Raw genomic sequence first — 21,178 nt, 5'->3', positions numbered from 1 at the left:
ATGTAGCATATGAACAGGGCTCAGTTAACAGGGTACATTTCTCCAGATTTTTGGGTGTTCACATTGACAACAACTTGAACTGGAAGAAGCATATTACTGAGCTTCTCAAACAACTAAGTTCAGCTTCTTTCGCTCTTTGTATAATCGCTAATCTTCGTAATAAACAGATCAGCCTCCTAACGTACTTTGCATATTTCCACTAAATAATGTCTTATGGAATAGTTTTCTGGGGTAACTCACCACTCGGACATAAAGTATTGATTGCACGAAAGAAAAAAGTGATGTTCATACGTACAAAACTAGAGGGAAAAATGACATTTCCTATCCGTTATTGAAGCTGTCAGTTGCTCAAAAAGGACTACATTATTCAGCAACAAAAATCTTTGATTATCTGCCCAACAACATTAAGTATCTGGCAGGTTGCAGATGAAGTTTTAAATCTAGCTTAAAATCATTTCTTTTGGACAACTCCTTCTACTCCATGGACGAGTTTCTATTTCAGAAATAGTTTAAAAAAAAGATTGTACCTCTAAATGTAGTTACATGTGTACAACTAAAAATTTCAGTAATATTAGTATTAGCACTTTTCATGTGTGTATATATATATCTTGTAATCTGACCTGTTCCACATCATACCGATAAAATAATGGGGAAAATGATCTACGGAACATGACATAACTAAAACTAAATGCCGACCGCGGTGGCCACGCGGTTCTAGGCGCTGCAGTCCGGAACCGCGCGACTGCTACGGTCGCAGGTTCGAATCCTGCCTCGGGCATGGATGTGTGTGATGTCGTTAGGTTAGTTAGGTTTAAGTAGTTGTAAGTTCTAGGGGACTGATGACCTCAGATGTTAAGTCCCATAGTGCTCAGAGCCATTTTTGAAACTAAAACTAAACTAAACAAATAGTGGAATGAAAATTTGTGGCAGACCGCGAGTTGAATCCGCATACCCCGCTCTAAGCGAGCGGTCGCCTTAACCACATGAGCTATCCGTGCACACTCGCTGGACCGCCGCAAACATCAACAAGACACGCTATCTTAATCCACCAAATTCATCGCCTACGTGTATAGCCCGCCCTTATTTGCATTCGCCGCTCCCGATTCCGGGTTAGTCCCGGTCTGGCACAAACTTTCATATGTCGCTATTGGGTAGTAGATCTATACCTAAATAGCTGACATCCAGGAATTCGCAGTCAGCCAATAAATTTCGAAATTTATTAAATACGATGGCTTAAGAAGCCGAAAGCCGATTCGTGAGCATATATGTTTAACTCTAATAATATTAGGAAAGTGTTAGCGATTTGTACCGAGGTACAATCTATTTAACCTTGCGTTTATTTGGGTATGCTCCATACCTATAGAGAAGGAGCGTTGATTTTCTCCAACGTTTACAAACTCTAGGGATTGATCAATATGAAGATACGGAACAAAAATGGTGTAATGAACTTATGTCCGAAAATACATGGATTCTACGCTAGAGACCATTTGTTCAAGTGTTCAGATGTGTGTGAATTTCTAAGGGACCAAACTGCTGAGGTCATCGCTCCATAGACTTACACACTACTTAGATTAACTGATGCTAAGAACAACACACACATCCCTGCCCGAGGGAGGACTCGAACCTCCGGCGGGAGGTGCAGCGAAATCCGCTACAGGGCCCCTCAAACCGCGTGGCCACTCCACGCCGCGGCCATTTATTCAGTCATACTTTGTTACAGAGACTGCGGTCTAATACGTACTGTACCATGTAGTCGCAGTTACAGTATGCATGGTTTCCTCCTAGAGGGTGGTACAGTTCCTTATACGTTATACCCTAGCGCCCTCGCCTGCCCTAGTAATTGGTAATGTTTTGTCCGATTCATTTCTTTTGCCGACTCACCTTGTAGTGGATGTGATACAGCGTTCAACTCAATGGTTCCGTGTTCGAATCGAGAGCCTGCCGCCATGGTGTTTAGTTACCAAAAGGCAAATGGCAGGAGACCTATCCCCGCCGACAACAAACACAGCATTCAGTGTCTGCAACAGTGTTTTACCGTTTGTCTGAGACAGGGTCGTTTCAGGAAGCAGGAAATCATGAAAGACGTACCCGAAATGTTCGGACGCCACTCTTCGAGGAAAATGTGATTAACATTGTGGAAAGTGACCGCCGTGTCAGTACCAGGCAGTTGGCCCACCAGTACAGGGTAAGCCAGACGACCGTGTGGAACATTCTGCGTGACAATTGTTACTAAAAAAAAATGGCTCTGAGCACTATGGGACTTAACTACTGTGGTCATCAGTCCCCTAGAACTTAGAACTACTTAAACCTAACTAACCTAAGGACATCACAAACATTCATGCCCGAGGCAGGATTGGAACCTGCGACCGTAGCGGTCGCGCGGTTCCAGACTGTAGCACCTAGAACTGCTCGGCCATCTCGGCCGGCAATTGTTACTATCCTTATCATTACAGCGTGTACAGGGCTTAGTAGGACAGAATTCCCACATCGGGAGCAGGTTTGTCACTGGTTTCTTCACCAGGCAACCACGATTCCGGGATTTGTGTCATCCATCCTATTCACAGATGAGGCCATCTTTATGCAGAGTGGCATCTTCAGCTTTCATAATAGTCGTCTGTGGGATAGTATGCAGAACCCCCATGGTATGGTGGCCGGGATAATTGGCGACCGTATTCTGGGACCAGTGTTCCTTCCACGTCGCCTAACAGGCCGGAACTGTCGACGTTTCTTGCGGGTGACTTTGCCTCCCCTTTGCTGGAAGAAGTGCCGTTGATGATTCGAAGTGTTACGTGGCTGCTACATGATGGTTCTCCAGCCCACTTCGCCGTCAACGTCCGGACGCATTTCAGACGTATCCTTCCTGGTCGATGGATCGGACGAGGGGGCCCAGTTGCATGGCCTACTCGTTCACCGGATCTCAATTCGTGCGATTTCTGGTTGTGGGACCATCTCAAAAGTATGCAGGGCCCATTACAGATGGCCGGAGCAGCGTATTCGTGCTGCCTTTGACACTTAAGATGCAGCCTCGCCGATGTAAACGTGTGAGACAGAACATGATATGGCGCTACACGCATGCTTTGAGGCACATGGAAACCATATCTCGAGACGTAATTTAACTGTGACTGCATCTTACAGAGCGCGTTAGACCGCTGTCTCTGTAACAATGTATGATTGAATGAATGGTCTCTAGCATGGAAACCATGCATTTCCGGACATAAGTTCAACAGACCTTTTTTCCGTATCCTCTCATTGCTCAATCCCTAGAGTTTGTGCACATTCAGTTCAATTGTTGGTGGTATTTTTCTTTTCAAGATGGATTCAGTGTCTGGGTGTCTTTTGCTGCGCAATATTCTATAAAAGAAGGTCCTGGGTGTTGTATAGTAACTGTACCTGAAGAATTAATTATTTCAGTTTACCATATGTGTTCATTTTTATCTTCTCACTGAAAACTGATATTTTCGCAAATACTGCATAAACCCTTCCAAAAAAACACATTGAAAATATACCTTGTTCATACAGTCCAAAGACTTTCATCGGAAAAGCATCCGATCGTAAGGTGACAGCAACATGAATTAAACTCTGAAAAATGCTAACCCCAGTCTGACGTGCTTGGCGACAAAAAAATTGTATGTATGTTATAGGCCCAGATTACAGTATCCTCTAGTACAGGAAATAAGTCAGTTTCACGTTAAGATGGCTTTCATTATTGAAAGTGCTTGTCACTTTTGCCAAATGTATTATTTTCTGAAAATATTTTTTTATGTGACGAATTATAGGTCTAATGGGTAATAACAAAGACTGCAAATTTTGAGAACATCAAACACAGAAGCTTCCTGTTATTTTATGATATCGATTTCATTATAGAAAGTAAAATTAACGAAATCATATATGGAGACAGATATTTTGTTTGAAGTTAACACTGAAAATACAAATTATTGTATCTAACATAGATTTATTTTCAGATCATATATTTTTAAAACTGCGACTACTAATTTTGATTGTGTAAGATATAAGCAGGACAACTTATCGAAATACAAGTAGAAAAATATATTTGTGGAGCTCGTTTCCAAAAGGTACCAAATCCAAGGGAGCAAATTTTCCATTATAGCAGGAAAATTCACCATGGCCATAAAATTTCTCGTATGTGTAAGCCAAAGTTCATATACTGTTTGTCTGGGACTCACTGATGTTCCTTTAAGAAAAATTTAAGGTATTCTTCGTTATTATTGTACAGTTATTAGTAATTTGATTTGGATTTGGTACTTTTTGTCGTAAAAATTATTTTAAAAGTTTACAGATTATACATGATGAGCAAATAACATTGAATACTAATATATTTTGTCACACTCGTTGCACATGAATTTAGAGTACATGTTTGTCAATCAAACATTTAAAACATAATCTATCTTTGTCTTACTTAGAACATAGCTTATCATATATTGATTCTCCACTGGACCTTCTAGAATAGGATGTAGTTAAAGTCTTACAGAGTTATTTTGTTTAAGTTGTAAAGAGATACTATATTAATAATGATTATACATACAGAAATTAATTTGCCTGGTACTATCGATATTTGGTTGGAAACATCAGTCATCATAATGCATGTGTATGTTATCATTGTCTCCCTCCTCATTAAGTAATTTTACATCATTATCCTCTACCACAGTTTTGTAAAATTTGGTTCAATTCATAGCCCACTGCAGAAAGTAGGGGTACCAAATTATTTTTCTTTGGCTGTTGTACATGACTACTATTTGGTAAATCTTTTACTTGAGACAAAATACGATTATACCTTACCTCACTTCTGATCATTTTATGTTTGCATACTGGCGTCATTGCATATGCAGCAGGCAGATCAACCACTGCCCATATGCGATGAATAGTGACACGTTTAGCTTCACTAATTTTGAAAGTTTTTACTTTGGAACTGATATTTGACTGAGCACTTACCAACTGACCCAGAAAAAATCAGAATTCACGGAGTGAAGTGTTCCTACTGTCTCACATACACTGTCACATTCCTCTGGGAGCATTACAGTTTCAAGCTTCCAGAGTTACTTTTCTACGATACCAAAAGACCTGTCTGTACGCATGTATGAATGACAATACACAGAAAAAAACCACTCAATCTGAAATCCATATTGACATGCAATCACACAAAACAGTAACAAAATACAATAATTTACTTTTGAGATGCACAACTGTCGCATAACAATCGAATATGCTTCATATTAATTGCTTCACAGAATGGTTTTTGAACTGACTGGAAAGATGGATCAGTGCAGTAGGGTTTGTTACTTTTGCTGTGAAAGATCGGATGCTGGATTTGACGACCTCTATATACGAAATTTGGTACTTTTTGCAACGAAATATTTACTTGTTAGATCCAACAAGCGATTAGGTAGGGGCTGCCATCTCTAACTCATTTTTTGAATTTTTTGGATTTGGGTACCGTCTGCAAACAAGCTTCACATTTACGGAAGAATTTGGACAGTTAGGGAACACTGTTAGCTTTCGTAGATAAAAAATAATTAATTTACGCTTTAAAATCAACTCAAGTCTGGGTAAAATTTAAATGATATCAGAAATAAATAATTTATGTAATAAAATCAACTGAAGTGTGGATAAAATTTAGATGGTATCGCACATTTCATTACTTGAGCAGAAGTTCCAATAGGGTTGGATTCATTATAATATGATATATGCACATTGAAATTGTAATTCTCTCAGCGACACCGACGGATTTGGAAGAGCAGTTGAACGTAATTTACAGTGATTTCAAAAGAGGATACAAGATTAACATCAACAAAAGCAAAAAAGAATAATAGAATGTAGTAGAATTAAATCAGGTGACGCTAAGGGTACCAGATTAGAAAACGAGACATTTTAAGTAGAAGGCTATTTGGACAGCAAAGTAATTGATGATGGCCGAAATGGAGAGGATATAAAATGTAGATGGGCAATGGCAAAAAAAAAACCATTTCTGAAGAAGAGAAGTCTGTTAACATCGACTATAAATTTACGTGTTAGGAAGTCTTTTTCTGAAAGCATTTGTCTGGAGTGTAGCCATGTATGGAAGTGAAATATGGACGATGAACAGTTTGGACAAGAAGACAACATAAGGTTTTGAAGTTTGTTGCTACAGAAGAATGTTGAAGATGAGGTAGATAGATCATGTAACAAATGAGGAGGTACTGAACTAAATTGGGGAGACAAAAGGCTTGTGGCACAACTTGACCAAAAAACGGATCTGTCGATAGGACACATTCTGAGACGTCAAAGGATCACCAATTCAGTATTTGAAGGAAGTGTGGAGTGCAAAAATCGTAGAGGGAGACCAAGAGATGAATAGAGTAAACAGATTGAGAAAGATGTAGGTTGCAGTTGCTATTCAGAGATAAAGAGGCTCGTACGGGATAGAATAGCATGGAGAGCTGCATCAAACCAGTCTTCGAAATGAAGACACAATACAGGGTGACAATTATTGAACTATATGAAAAAAACCTATATTAGTTACAAACTACACACTTTATTCAACATGTAAACGTCATTACAGATATTCGGATTTAGGTTATGACATGTTCGATTTGCCTGCCATCATTGGCGATGATGTAGTGCAGACGAATAGCGAAATTCTGCATGACCCGCTGAAGTGTCGGGACATCGATGCTGTCGACGACCTCCTGTATGACTGTTTTCAGCTCAGTAATGGTTTTGGGGTTATTGCTGTACACCATGTCTTTAATAGAGCCTCACAAAAAGGAGTCGCATGTGTTTAGATCCGGAGAATATGGCGTCCAATCGAGGCCCTTGCCAGTGGCCTCTGGATGCACCACAGCCAGAATGCGGTCCCTGAAGAGCTCCTCTAGGACATCAAACACTCTCCTGCTTCGAAGGGGTCGAGCTTCGTCTGGCAAGAACCACATTTTCTCAAAAAAGAGTCATTTTGGATAATGGGTATGAAATCGCCTTCCAAAACCTTGATGTACCGTTCGGTACTCACCATGCCATCAAGGAATATCGCACTGATTATTCCGTGACTGGATACTGCACACCAGACAGTCACCTGTTGAGGGTGAAAAGACTTCTCAATAGCGAAATGCGGATTCTCAGTCCCCCAAATGCGCCAATTTTGCTTATTGACGAACCCATCCAAATGAAAATGGGCTTCGACGCTAAACCAAATCATGCATGCGCATACTACACTGAAGAGCCAAAGAAATATGGTTCAAATGGATCTGAGTACTATGGGACTTAACATCTGAGGTCATCAGTCCCCTAGACTTATAACTACTTAAACCGAACTAACCTAAGGACATCACATACATCCATGCCCGAGACAGGATTCGAACCTGCGACCGTAGCAGCATCGCGGTTCCGGACTGAAGCGCCTAGAACCGCTCGGCCACCGGGGCCGGCTCCTGCCTTATATCGTGTAGGGTCCAGCGAGAACACAGAAGTGCCGCAACACAACGTGGCATGGGCTCGACTAATGTCTGAAGTAATGCTGCAGGGAATAGACACCATGCAGGGCCGTCCATAAATCCGTAAGAGTACGAGGGGGTGGAGATGTCTTCTGAACAACTCGTTGCAAAGCATCCCTCATGTGCTCAATAGTGTTAATGTCTGGGGACTTTGTTGGCCAACGGAAGTGTTTAAACTCTGAAGAGTGTTCCTAGAGACACTCTGTAGCAATTGTGGACGTGTGGGGTGTCGCATTGTCCTACTGGAATTGCCCATATCCGTCGGAATGCACAATGAACATGAATGGATGCAGGTGATTAGACAGGATGCTTAAATACGTGTCACCTGTCAGAGTCGTATCTAGATGTATCAGGGGTCCCATATCACTCCAAGTGTACATGTCCAACATCATTCAGAGCGTCCACCAGCTTCAACAGTCTCCAGCTGACATGCAGGGTCCATGGATTGATGAGATTGTATCTATACATGTACACGTTGATCCACTCGAAAAAAATGGTTCAAATGGCTCTGAGCACTATGGGACTCAACATCTGAGGTCATCAGTCCCCTAGAACTTAGAACTACTTAAACCTAACTAAGCTAAGGACATCACACACATCCATGCCCGATGCAGGATTCGAACCTGCGACCGTAGCAGTCACGCGGTTCCGGACTGAAGTGCCTAGAACCGCACGCCCAACGCGGCCGGCATTGATCTACTCGACAACAATTTGAAACTATTCACGTCCGACCAGACAACATGTTTTCAGTCATCAACAGACCAATGTCTGCGTTGACGGGCGCAGGCGAAGCGTAAAGCTTCGTGTCATGCAGTCATCGAGGATACACGAATGGGCCTTTGGCTCTGAAATTCCATATCGATGATGTTTCTTTGAACGGTTCACACGCTGAGACGTGTTGATGGCCCCGCATTGAAATCTGGAGCAATTTGCGGAAGGGTTGCACTTATATCTCGTTGAACGATTCTCTTCAGTTGTCGTTCGTCCCGTTCTGGTAGGATCTTTTTCCAGTCCCAGCGATGTCGTAGATTTGATGTTTTACAGGATTTCTGATATTGGCGGTACACTTGTACGGGAAAATCCGCATTTCCTCGCTACCTCGGGGATGCAGTGTCCCATCGCTCGTGCTCCGACTATAACACCACGTTCAAACTCACTTAAATCTTAGTAATCTATCGTTGTAGCAGGAGTAACCGATCTAACACCTGCGCCGGACACTTGTTGTCCTATACAGGGTGGTCCATTGATCGTGACCGGGCCAAATATCTCATGAAATATGGTCCATTTAATTTTATTACATCACCCTCTTTTGTGCTGTATCTTTTACTTTGTTTTGTGTTATAATTCGACTCCACCCTAATCTTTTAGGCTGGAGGTTTTAACGTGTTGCAGAGTGGCTGGCTCATCCTATTATTTTCGTGATCAGCCAGCCACAGTCCTCTGCTGTGCAGTTTTAATTCCTTCTGCCTTTGTTCTCTATGTAGTTTTTGTTGCTGTGCTCCGTTTTCCGTGTTGTCTTACCATTGACCATGGGGCTTTTCTTCCCCCGGAATTTTTATTTTAGTGCTTCGCCTGACTGGTGGATGGTTTCACTGTGCTCTGTGTTTTTATGAAGCAAGGGACCGATGACCTTTGCAGTTTGGTCCCTTTAATCTTTAAACCAACCAACCATGAAATAAGCGTCAAACGAAAAAATTACAAAGAACGAAACTTGTCTAGCTCGAAGGGGAAATCCAGATGGCGGTATGGTTGGCCCGCTAGATGGCGTTGCCAGTGATGAAACGGATATCAACTGCGTTTTTTAAAATAGGAACCCCCATTTTTATTACATATTCGTGTAGGTCCATTTGACCTATGACAGCGCCATGTAGCGGGGCAAACGTAGCGGCATCTGGTTTCCCCCTTCAAGCTAGACAGGTGTCGTTCTTTGTAGTTTTTTCGTTTGACGTTTATTTCGTGAGATATTTGGCCCGGTTACTATCAATGGACCACCCCGTATAGGCGTTGCCGATCGCAGCGGCGTATTCTGCCTATTTACATACCTCTATATTTGAAGACGCGTGCATGTACCAGTGTATTTGGCGCTTCAGTGTAATTCCTGTCATTCCACGCCACCAACCGTGCAGTTTGAACGTCCTAACGCAAACCGTTCAGAAGTTGGGACGATTTTATTTCATGTGGTACGTACACAGCAGACAGGGTGATTTGTGGCGCGCTGTGCTGCCGCAGGAGGAGGCGAAGGGGATGGGGGAGCCGTTCTCGGCGGCGGCGGCCGCCGCCATGGCGCGCGTCGGCCACGCCTGCCGCTGGTGCGGCCGGCTGTTCGGCAGCGCGTCGCTGCGCATCCACGAGGCGCAGTGCGCGCAGCGCCAGGACCGCGCCGCCGCCCCCGCCTCCGGCGCCGCGTCGCCCGCCCCCACGTCGCCGGCCTCCGCCTCCGGCGCCGCCTCCCCGGAGCACCGCCCGCGCGGGCCGCGCATGCTGCTCTGCTACCTGTGCGGGCGCGGCTTCACGCAGGCGTCGCTGCACATCCACGAGGCGCAGTGCCTCAAGCGGTGGCACCAGGAGAACGACCGCCTGCCGCCCGCGCAGCGCAGGCCCACCCCGGAGCGACCCGCCATAGTCCTCACAGGTAGGCAGCCACTCCAGCCCACCCACCCTGCCGTGCGGCGCGCATGTTTTTCCATATCTGGAGCAATATACACTACTGGCCGTCAATATTGCTGCACCATGAAAAAATGCAGATGATAAACGGATATTCATTGGACAAATATATTATACTAGAGCTGACATGTGATTACATTTTCACGCAATTTGGGTGCATAGATCCTCAGAAATCAGTACCCACAACAACCACCTCTGGCCCTAATAACGGCCTTGATACGCCTGGGCATTGAGTCAAACAGAGCTTGGATGGCGTGTACAGGTACAGCTTCAATACGATACCACCGTTCACCAAGAGTAGTGACTGGCGTATTGTGACAAGCCAGTTGCTCGGCCACCATTGACCAGACGGTTTCAATTGGTGAGAGATCTGCAGAATGTTCTTCCCAGGGAAGCAGTCGAACATTTTATGTATCCAGAAAGGCCCGTACAGGACCTGCAACATGCGGTCGTTCATTATCCTGCTGAAATGTAGGGTTTCACAGGGATCATCTGAAATGTATCGTCCACTGTTCAAGGTGCCGTCAATGCGAACAAGAGGCGACCGAGACGTGTAACCAATGGCACCCCATACCATCACGCTGGGTGATATGGCGATGACGAATACGCGCTTCCAATATGCCTTCACCGCGATGTCGCCAAACGCGGATGCGACCACCATGATGCTGTAGAAAGAACCTGGATTCATCCGAAAAAAATGAGGTTTTGCCATTCGTGCACCCAGGTTCGTCGTCGAGTACACCATCGCAGGCGCTCCTGTCTGTGATGCAGCGTCATGGGTAACCGCAGCCATGGTCTCCGATCTGATAGTCCATGCTGCTGCACACGTCCGCGAACTGTTCGTTCAGGGATCGAGACGTGGCTGCAAGATCCGTTACAGCCGTGCGGATAACATGCCTGTCATCTCGACTGCTAGTGATACGAGGCCGTTGGGATCCATCACGGCGTTCCGTATTACCCTCCTGAACCCACCGATACCATATTCTGCTAACGGTCATTGGATCTCGACCAACGCGAGCAGCAATGTCGCGATACGATAAACCGCAATCGCGATAGGCTACAATCCGACCTTTATCAAAGTCGGAAACTTGTTTGTGGATGAGAAATCGGTTGGAAACTTTCCTCATGTCAGCACGTTGTAGGTGTCGCCACCGGCGCCAACCTTGTGTGAATGCTCTGAAAAGCTAATCATTTGCATATCACAGCATCTCCTTCCTGTCGGTTAAATTTCGCGTCTGTAGCACGTCATCTTCGTGGTGTAGCAATTTTAATGGCCACTAGTGTAGCCGAGACTCCGGTAGTGGAAGTCTGCATTTTGGCTGTTCCAAAAACGTTCCGACTACAGCATCACCTGTCATTCTGGTAATCCTACCGCACGGTGCTTTCTTCCTCCAAGGTTGAAAGAGGAAGAAACCATCCGCTGCGGTGTCTGCAGAATACTTGGCGACGAGGACATTTGAAGGGTAGTCGTCGTGGACAACACCCTCGGCCAGCTTCCCACGATGTTTCGTCTCGAAAGCCTCCCGTATCCTCATCAGTTCATTTCGGTAGTATGTTCCTGTAACAGTTTTCGCCTTAGCAGCATTAATCTGTCAACACCACATCGTAACAGTCTCAAAGGACACGTAGCATTACGTTACCCAATAGCGGTTCTACATCTATATCTACATCCATACTCCGCAAGCCACCTGACGGTGTGTGTCGAAGGGTACCTTGAGTACCTCTATCGGTTCTCCCTTCTACTCCAGTCTCGTATTGTTCGTGGAAAGAAGGATTGTATGTATGCCTCCGTGTGGGCTCTAATCTCTCTGATTTTATCCTCATGGTGTCTTTGCGAGATATACGTAGGAGGGAGCAATATACTGCTTGACTCCGCGGTGAAGGTATGTTCTCGAAACTTTGACAAAAGCCCGTACCGAGTTACTGAGCGTCTCTCTTGCAGAGTCTTCCACTGGAGTTTATCTATCTTCTCCGTAAAGCTTTCGCAAATACTAAATGATCCTGTAACGAAGCGCGCTGCTCTCCGTTGGATCTTCTCTATCTCTTTTATCAACCCTATCTTGTACGGATCCCACACTGCTGAGCAGTATTCAAGCAGTGGGCGAACAAACGTACTGTAACCCACTTCCTTTGTTTTCGGATTGCATTTCCTTAGGATTCTTCCAATGAATCTCAGTCTGGCATCTGCCTTACCGACGATCAACATTATATGATCATTCCATTTTAAATCACTCCTAATGCGCACTCCCAGATAATTTATGGAATTAACTGTTTCCAGTTGCTGACCTGCTATATTGTAGCTAAATGATAAAGCATGTATTCGCAGCACATTACACTTGTCTACATTGAGATTCAATTGCCATTCCCTCCACCATGCGTCAATTCGTTGCAGATCCTCCTGCATTTCAGTACAGTTTTCCATTGTTACAACCTCTCGATATAATACAGCATCATCCGCAAAAAGCCTCAGTGAACTTCCATGTTATCCACAAGTTCATTTATGAATATTGTGATTAGCAACGGTCCTAGGACACTCCCCTGCGGTACACCTGAAATCACTCTTACTTGTGGCAGAGCGGTTCTAGGCGCTATAGTCTGGAACCGCGCGACTGCTACGGTCGCAGGTTCGAATCTTGCATCGGGCATGGATGTGTGTGATGTCCTTAGGTTACTTAGGTTTAAGTAGTTCTAAGTTCTAGGGGACTGAAGTTAAGTCTCATAGTGCTCAGAGCCATTTGTACCACTCTTACTTCGGAAGACTTCTCTCCATTGAGAATGACATGCTGTGTTCTGTTATCTAGGAACTCTTCAATCCAATCACACAATTAGTCTGATAGTCCATATGCTCTTACTTGATGGTTCAAATGACTCTGAGCACTATGGTACTTAACATCTGATGTCATCAGTCCCCTAGAACTTAGAACTACTTAAACCTAACTAACTTAAGGACATCAAACACATCTATGCCCGAGGCAGGATTCGAACCTGCGACCGTAGCATCGCGCGGTTCCGGACTGAAGCGCCTAGAAGCGCTAGGCCACCGCGGCCGACTAATGGCGGTTGAGTATTCGCGTGTTTCAGCGGCGTGAATCCACACGCTTGCACTGTCTGCGTTGCTCCTTTTTCCCGAGGTCGTAACCCGTAAGCCCAGCACTCGTCAGTGCTGGTTGGATGTCTTAAAGCAGTCATCTGCTGTCATAGCTTCAAAGTTTCCGCTCTTGCCTCCGTTCGGCGTGCTGATTGAATGCGTGTAAGAAGTCGCGGAATCCAGTGGGTGGTGATGTGGTGATCTTTGTCATGTTCTCCATATTCCAAAATTCGTACAGGACGTCGAAAACTGACCCATGACTGATTTTTACTTTCTCCTCTGTCGCCTCCATTGTCAGAGGCGGCTCTTAGAGCACGGGAACCTCCACCTTGCTTCAAACGCAGGAAACTAATTGCAGCACGACACCCTACCTTGCCCGCAGATTGCACCATTTTGATTTGCCTGCTCCTGCGGGAATTTCAACGTGCAGATATAAACAAAGAAAAAAAGATTAATTACGTAACTTTATTATTTCAACTTGATGGTTACAACTTGACACCCGCCCCTTGTAATAGGGATGAGCTATACTATTAATTACGAGTGGTACGTTACGATATACTATGCAGTCCGCCAACGTTTCCTGTTACCGAAGGAAGGAAAATGTTCGAGCCGCATCTACACTCTGCCCAGGCATAGCTGGACACGAGAAGGAACTCCTTGGCTGTCTATTGCAGTGACAAGGCAGGAGTGCTTTTTTTTTTTAAGTTACTCAAAGTTTTACAGCAACAAGAAAAGCATTGTAATAGATATGAATAGCTTTCTCACTGCTATTTAAAAATGAGCTGTGTGGTGAAAACCCCCTTTTCGGTTTGTGAATCCTGCCATTATTAAAAATTTAACAAGTACAGAAAGTATTATTTGCTCAATAGTTACGAATCAGTAACAGTGTTACTGTAATACAGTTTTAAACATGGCTATTACAGCCGTATACTAGTTTAAGTGTAACATTATAAAGCCAACCGGTTGGAAATAACTGTATGGCACACTGACCTAGGTGTCGACCCTATTAAGTGTGTCTTCATCAAAATGAAATTTTGGTGAACTGTAACACTACATTGCGAAAAAGCATGATCAGAATTTAGAGCAGCTATGTTTGACTAAAAAGTATAATAAATGTCCCAGCCTTTACCACATCAGACTCCGATGTTCCTGGTTAGGCACACGTGGCAAAGGCTGGAACGTTTTATTTTATTTCCTCGTCTTACTTTTGAATTAAATTAAAGAAAAAGTTACTCAGATGAGACAGAACAATACACATTTATAAAACATGCAAAAACTTGCCTCTAGAAAACATAAATGAACAAAGTGATAGCATATGACTCGAAAATTGCAAAATGAAGTGATAATAACAGAACAGATCAATATCCTGTGAAACAAAGCCCCGTATTGAACATACTGATAACATTAATTTATCCAGTGCACTGCTTGTTGAGCTTTGTGTCTGTGGATTATGTTACTTTAACAAATACAGCGACCATCCTCTTTTTTGTGTATTTTTATTTTTATACCAATACATGTTTTGCGATTTCGCCTATCTTCAGTTGGACTAATACATATTAAATTTTCAGTTAGCACATCGTTAAAATCATCAACTGCACTTTGGAAGCTGCGACTGCCCCGAGTAAAATAACTGTTTTGTACCTACTACAAGTCCCGATTTGTATGTTTACAATATGTACCGAGCTGACAAAAGTTACGGGATAGCGATATGCACATATACAGATGGCGGTAGTATCTCGTACACAACGTATAAAAGGGCAGTGCATTGGGGGAACTGTCATTTGTACTCGGGTAATTGACGTGAAAAGGTTTCCGACGTGATTATGGCGCGAATTAACAGGCTCAGAACGCGGTATGGTAGTTGGAGCTAGACGCAGGGGCCATTCCATTTCGGAAATCGTTAGGGAATTCAGTATTGCGAGATTCACAGAGTGTGCCGAGAATACCTCATTTCTGGCTTTCCCTTTCACGGCGGACAACGCAGTGGCTGATCACTTCACTTAACGACCGAGAGCAGTGGCGTTTTCGTAGAGTTGTCAGTGCTAGCAGACAAGCAACACTGCGCGAAATAGTCGCAGAAATCAATGTGGGACGTACGACGACCTTTTCAGTTAGGACAGTGCGGCGAAAATTGGCGTTAATGGGCTATGGCAGCAGACGACATCGCCTGCAGCGCCTCTCCTGGGCTCGTGACCATATCGGTTGGACGCTAGACCACTGGAAAACATGTGGCCTGGTCAGATGACTCCCAAATTTCAGTTGGTAAGAGCAGATATAGAGTTCGAGTGTGGCGCAAATCTCTTGATTTGTCCGCGTTGTCAACAAGGCACCGTTCAAGTTAGTGGTGGCTGGGCTGTGTTTACATCGAATAGACTGCGTCCTCTAGTCAAACTTAGCCGACCATTGACTGGAAAAAGTTATGTTCGGCTACTTGGGTACAATTTGCAGCCATTCATGGACTCCATGTTTCCAAACAACGATGTCATGTCACTGGGCCACAACCGTTCGCGACTGATCTGAAGAACATTCTCGGCAATTCGATCGAATGATTTGGCCCGACATAAATCCATCAAACATTTATGGGACATAATGGAGAGATCAGTTAGTGCAAAAATCCTAATCCTACACCGGCGACGGATACAGAGGCAGCATGGCTCAATATTTCTGCAGGGGACTTTCAACGACTTGTCGAGTCCTTGTCCCATATAGTTGTTGCACTACGCCGGGCAAAATGAGGTCTGACACGATACTAAGAGGTATTCCATAACTCTTGTCACCTCAGTGCGTTATTCGTTAGATACACTTACTTACTATTGTGCTAGCAGCAGAAATACGCACAGGTTACTCTGCAGTACTACGCATAGAATGGCTTGTAAAGCATCCAGGCAGTCGAAGCAGATGAAGAATTTTCTATTTCGAGCACGCTTCGTGTACTACCGGGGCCTCAGGATAGCGTCCACCTCTGGTCTGTAAGTGGCGAATTCTTTCGGCAGGCAAGACTTGAGAACATGGTCGTTACAAACTGTAGAGCAGTCACGTCCCCCAGCTCATGTCCGTAGAGTCAGTGCTCCTGTGCTACAAATATAGCACCATTCTTACCCATCATCTATCAGAGATCATTGGAACAGCGGAAAGACCCACGGGACTGGAAGAAGGCTCAGGTCATAGCAATCTATAAAAAGGGTAGAAAATCGGATGCACATAATTACCGGCCAATTTCACTGACATCGATTTGTTGTAGAATCGTGGAACCTATTTTGTGTTCAGACATAATGACCTTTCTAGACTCTGAGAAGCTCATCTGCAGAAACCAGCACGGTTTTAGGAAACAGCGGTCATGCGAGACACAGCTGGCCCTCTTTGTGCATTATATACAACAGACTCTAGATACCGGCTCCCAGGTTGATGCCATATTTCTCGACTTTCGAAAGGCATTTGACTCAGTACCTCACTGTTGCTTGCTCCAAAAGGTGCGCGCTTACGGTCTATCCGATGACATATGCTGTTGGATGGAAAGTTTTCTAAGAGACAGGGTGACTTCAACAGAAACAAGCGTAACTTCAGGTGTGCCCCAGGGCAGCGTAATAGGTCCTCTGCTTTTTGCGATTTACATAAACGATCTGGTTGATGGTATTGACAGCGGCCTTAGACTGTTTGCCGATGATGCTGTAGTCTACAGGAAAGTGGTATCACACGAAATTTGTGAACAAATCAATGAGGATTTGCAGAAAATAAATGCGTGTTTTAATGAATGACAGTTATCTCTCAATATTAGTAAGTGTAACCTACCGCGTATAACAAGGCGAAAATCCCCATTAATGTATGAGTACAAAATAAATGATCAGTCTTTGGAAGCGGTAACATCAATGAAGAATCTGGGTGTGACTATTCGAAATGATCTCAAATGGAATGATCAGATTACACAAGTAACGGGTAAGGCGAACTCTAGATTGCGGTTTATTGGTAGAATCCTGAAGCGATGCAGTCCTTCAACAAAGGAAATAGCTTACAATACGTTAGTTCGTCCAGTCTTGGAGTATTGTTCGTCTGTATGGGACCCTTACCAGTTGGGTCTGATTCAAGAGGTTCAAAAGGTCCAAAGAAGAGCCGCAAGATTCGTGACTGGTACATTTAGCCATCGCGAGAGCGTTACAGATCTCATAGAAAGTTTGAAGTGGGACACACTTGCAGATAGACGACGCGCTAAACAGAAGGGGCTGCTTACTAAATTCCGAAATCCAACCTTCACCGAGGATGTAGAGCATATATTAATACCACCAACTTTCAAATCGCGTAATGATCATCATTCAAAGATAAGGGAAATAAGAGCTCGTACTGAGGCGTTCAGACTGTCGTTTTTCCCTCGCGCGATCCGAGAGTGGAACAGAGGGGGGGGGGGGGGGGGATATGACTTTGGCGCAAATTGTGCCCTCCGCCACGCACCGCTTGGTGGCCAGCGGAGTATATATGCAGATGTAGATGTAAGGAAATGCCGCCTATCAAAGGAGCGCCTGTTCGTCACTACAAGATGTTCGGTAGCCTTTGCCACGGGGAGGGGTGAGTGCGGTGCCCCACGGCGTTGCCTGTGACCTGGTGTCGCTGTACAGCGCTGAGGCAAACAACTCTCCGGGAGCACACTCGCGTCTCTCGCATTTTCTGTACATTCCGAGGACGAGGCTGGCAAGTCTGAGCTGGTGCTCGGGGGAGTGAAAGATGACTTCGATCTGGTCGATACCTGGTGCATATGTCGGCCTGGACATGAACTGCTATTCAGTAAGATTGTTAAGCATGATTGTTTTCAGTTACAGCTGTCAAATAACTTATTGGAATTGGAATTTCGAGTATTACAACTCATCAGCAGACAATCGAAGCACACAACTAATCGGTACTTAAAACGGTTCATAAAAATAAGAGTTTGTCCTATACAAAATATTAAACAAAGTGTGTGTGGGTGTCGCTTATTTTGTCTCAAGTACAGATATCCAAACTTAGACATTAGAACAGACACTTATGTTTGTGAACCGTTGTATGTACTCATTTGTTGTGTGCTTCCAGCTACCTGATAATTGGTAGTAATTCTAGAAACAGAAAATAAAAATCGGAAACAACCATGTTTGATAATTACATGAAGGATGCGTACCGTCCAACATCAAATTATTCAACAAGATGTTTCTCAAAACACTATAGAACGATTTCGGATTAGTAGAATGGAGAATTGTTCTGTTCTAAAATTCCACGTCGGATGAATTTGCCCATAAGGGGTAGTAGATCTTGGAAGTCACCCACGTTTCTCATATTCTTATAAATTACAGAATTAGCAGTTTGGCGACAGTTATCTGAGATTTAAAACTTTCAAATCGTGGACCTACTCGGCTGAGAGGATTCTGCAGTGCATTTTGGTGTACGAGCGTCGCATATTCATTTTGGTGACAGCAGAAGCGTCTCCCTGCAATGCCGGTAGTGTTGTAGTTTCAGGTCGAACGAACAGTCTGTGCCTGATCAATTATTTAAAAGGCGGAAGCACAGGTTTCTGGTGAGGTGCCGTCGGCGCCCCTAGCGACTGAGTCGGCGGTTATTCCGGGACGTAGCGGGCCATAGAGCTGTGAATGACCCAGTGCCGGCTGTATCGATTAGGGAACGATCTGCCGGCGGCGTTCGGATCCCTCCCACCTACGCTCTGGTTTATTCCAAGTTAACTGTCGCGAAGCGCTGCCGAGCCTCTTCTTTTGAATGTTGTCCGTTGTCATGTGGTTTCCTGCCCCGGCGAAGGACCCTCCGGTGGCACTTATGGTGAACCGATTACATGCAGTACGCCACATTTTAAGTGAATATACACTCCTGGCCATTAAAATTGCTACACCAAGAACAATTGCAGATGATAAACGGGTATTCATTGGACACATATGTTATACTAGAACAGATATGTGATTACATGTTCACGCAATTTGGGTGCATAGATCCTGAGAAATCAGTACCCAGAACAACCACCTCTAGCCGTAATAGCGGCCTTGATACGCCTGGGAATTGAGTCAAACAGAGCTTGAATGGCGTGTACACGTACAGCAGCCCATGCAGCTTCGACACGATACCACAGTTCACCAAGAGTAGTGAATGGTGTATTGTGACGAGTCAGTTGCTCGGCCACCATTGACCACACGTTTTCAATTGGTGAGAGATCTGGAGAATGTGCTGGCCAGGGCAGCAGTCGAACATTTTCTGTATCCAGAAAGGTCCGTACAGGACCTGCCACATGCGGTCTTGCATTATCCTGCTGCAATGTAGGGTTTCGCAGGGATCGAATGAAGGGTAGAGCCACGGGTCGTAACACATCTGAAATGTAACGTCCACTGTCCAAAGTGCCGTCAATGCGAACAAGAGGTGACCGAGACGTGTAACCAATGGCACCCCATACCATCAGTGATCATAGGGCCGTTGCAGCATCTCTGAATATGGAAGTAAATAGGAATATAAAAAAAAGGGAGGAAGGTTTATCTGTTTAGCAAAAGCAATAGGAGGCAGATTTCAGACTACCTAACAGATCAAAACGAAAATTTCTATTCCGACACTGACAATGTTGAGTGTTTATGGAAAAAGTTCAAGGCAATCGTAAAATGCGTTTTAGACAGGTACGTGCCGAGTAAAAATGTGAGGGACGGGAAAAAACCTACCGTAGTTCAACAACAAAGTTAGGAAACTACTACGAAAGCAAAGAGAGCTTCACTCCAAGTTTAAACGCAGCCAAAACCTCTCAGACAAACGGAAGCTAAACAATGTCAAAGTTAGTGTAAGGAGGGCTATATGTGAAGCGTTCAGTGAATTTGAAGGTAAAATTCTATGTACTGACTTGACAGAAAATCCTATGAAGTTCTGGTCTTACGTTAAATCAGTAAGTGGCTCGAAACAGCATATCAAGACACTCCGGGATGATGATGGCATTGAAACAGAGGATGACACGCGTAAAGCTGAAATACTAAACACCTTTTCCCAAAGCTGTTTCACAGAGGAAGACCGCACTGCAGTTCCTTCTCTAAATCCTCGCACGAACGAAAAATTGGCTGACTTCGAAATAAGTGTGCAAGGAATAGAAAAGCAACTGAAATCACTCAACAGAGGAAAGTCCAGTAGACCTGACGGGATACCAATTCGATTCTACACAGAGTATGCGATAGAACTTGCCCCCCTTCTAACAGCCGTGTACCGCAAGTCTCTAGAGGAACGGAAGGTTCCAAATGATTGGAAAAAGAGCACAGGTAGTCCCAGTCTTCAAGAAGGGTCGTCGAGCAGATGCGCAAAACTATAGGCCTATACCTCTGACATTGGTCTGTTGTAGAATTTTAGAACATGTTTTTTGCTCACGTATCATGTCATTTCTGGAAACCCAAAATCTACACTGTAGGAATCAACATGGATTCCGGACACAGCAATCGTGTGAGACGCAACTCGCTTTACTTGTTCATGAGACCCAGAAAATATTAGATACAGGCTCCCAGGTAGATGCCATTTTCCTTGACTTCCGGAAGGCGTTCAAAACAGTTCCGCACTGTCGCCTGATAAACAAAGTAAGAGCCTACGGAATATCAGACCAGCTGTGTGGCTGGATTGAAGAGCTTTTAGCAAACAGAACACAGCATGTTGTTCTCAATGGAGAGACGTCGACAGGCGTTAAAGTAACCTCTGGCGTGCCACAGGGGAGTGTTATGGGACCATTGCTTTTCACAATATATATAAATGACCAGTAGATAGTGTCGGAAGTTCCATGCGGCTTTTCGCGGATGACGCTGTAGTATACAGAGAAGTTGCAGCATTAGAAAATTGTAGCGAAATGCAGGAAGATCTGAAGCGGATAGGCACTTGGTGCAGGGAGTGGCAACTGACCCTTAACATAGTCAAATGAAATGTATTGCGAATACATAGAAAGAAGGATCCTTTATTGTATGATTAT

At 44.3% G+C, this 21,178-nt stretch overlaps 1 protein-coding gene across 3 annotated transcripts in view; it reads left to right on the top strand.

The window, feature by feature from the left end:
- The window catches only part of LOC126191505 (zinc finger protein 474-like), a 385,398-nt gene that overhangs the window by 323,504 nt on the left and 40,716 nt on the right, over window positions 1-21,178 (top strand). For 2 of the 3 annotated variants that reach the window (XM_049932398.1, XM_049932395.1), the window contains one exon: window positions 9,717-10,116. In XM_049932398.1, the coding sequence (XP_049788355.1) occupies window positions 9,717-10,116 (400 nt within the window). The remainder of the gene's footprint in view (window positions 1-9,716; window positions 10,117-21,178) is intronic. The other variant, XM_049932397.1, reaches the window with a different exon arrangement.

Source organism: Schistocerca cancellata, chromosome 6 (assembly GCF_023864275.1).
Source record: "Schistocerca cancellata isolate TAMUIC-IGC-003103 chromosome 6, iqSchCanc2.1, whole genome shotgun sequence".
Taxonomy (NCBI): Eukaryota; Metazoa; Arthropoda; class Insecta; order Orthoptera; family Acrididae; genus Schistocerca; species Schistocerca cancellata.
Note: the sequence above shows the minus strand (reverse complement) of the source record. Positions and strands in the feature narration are given on the sequence as shown.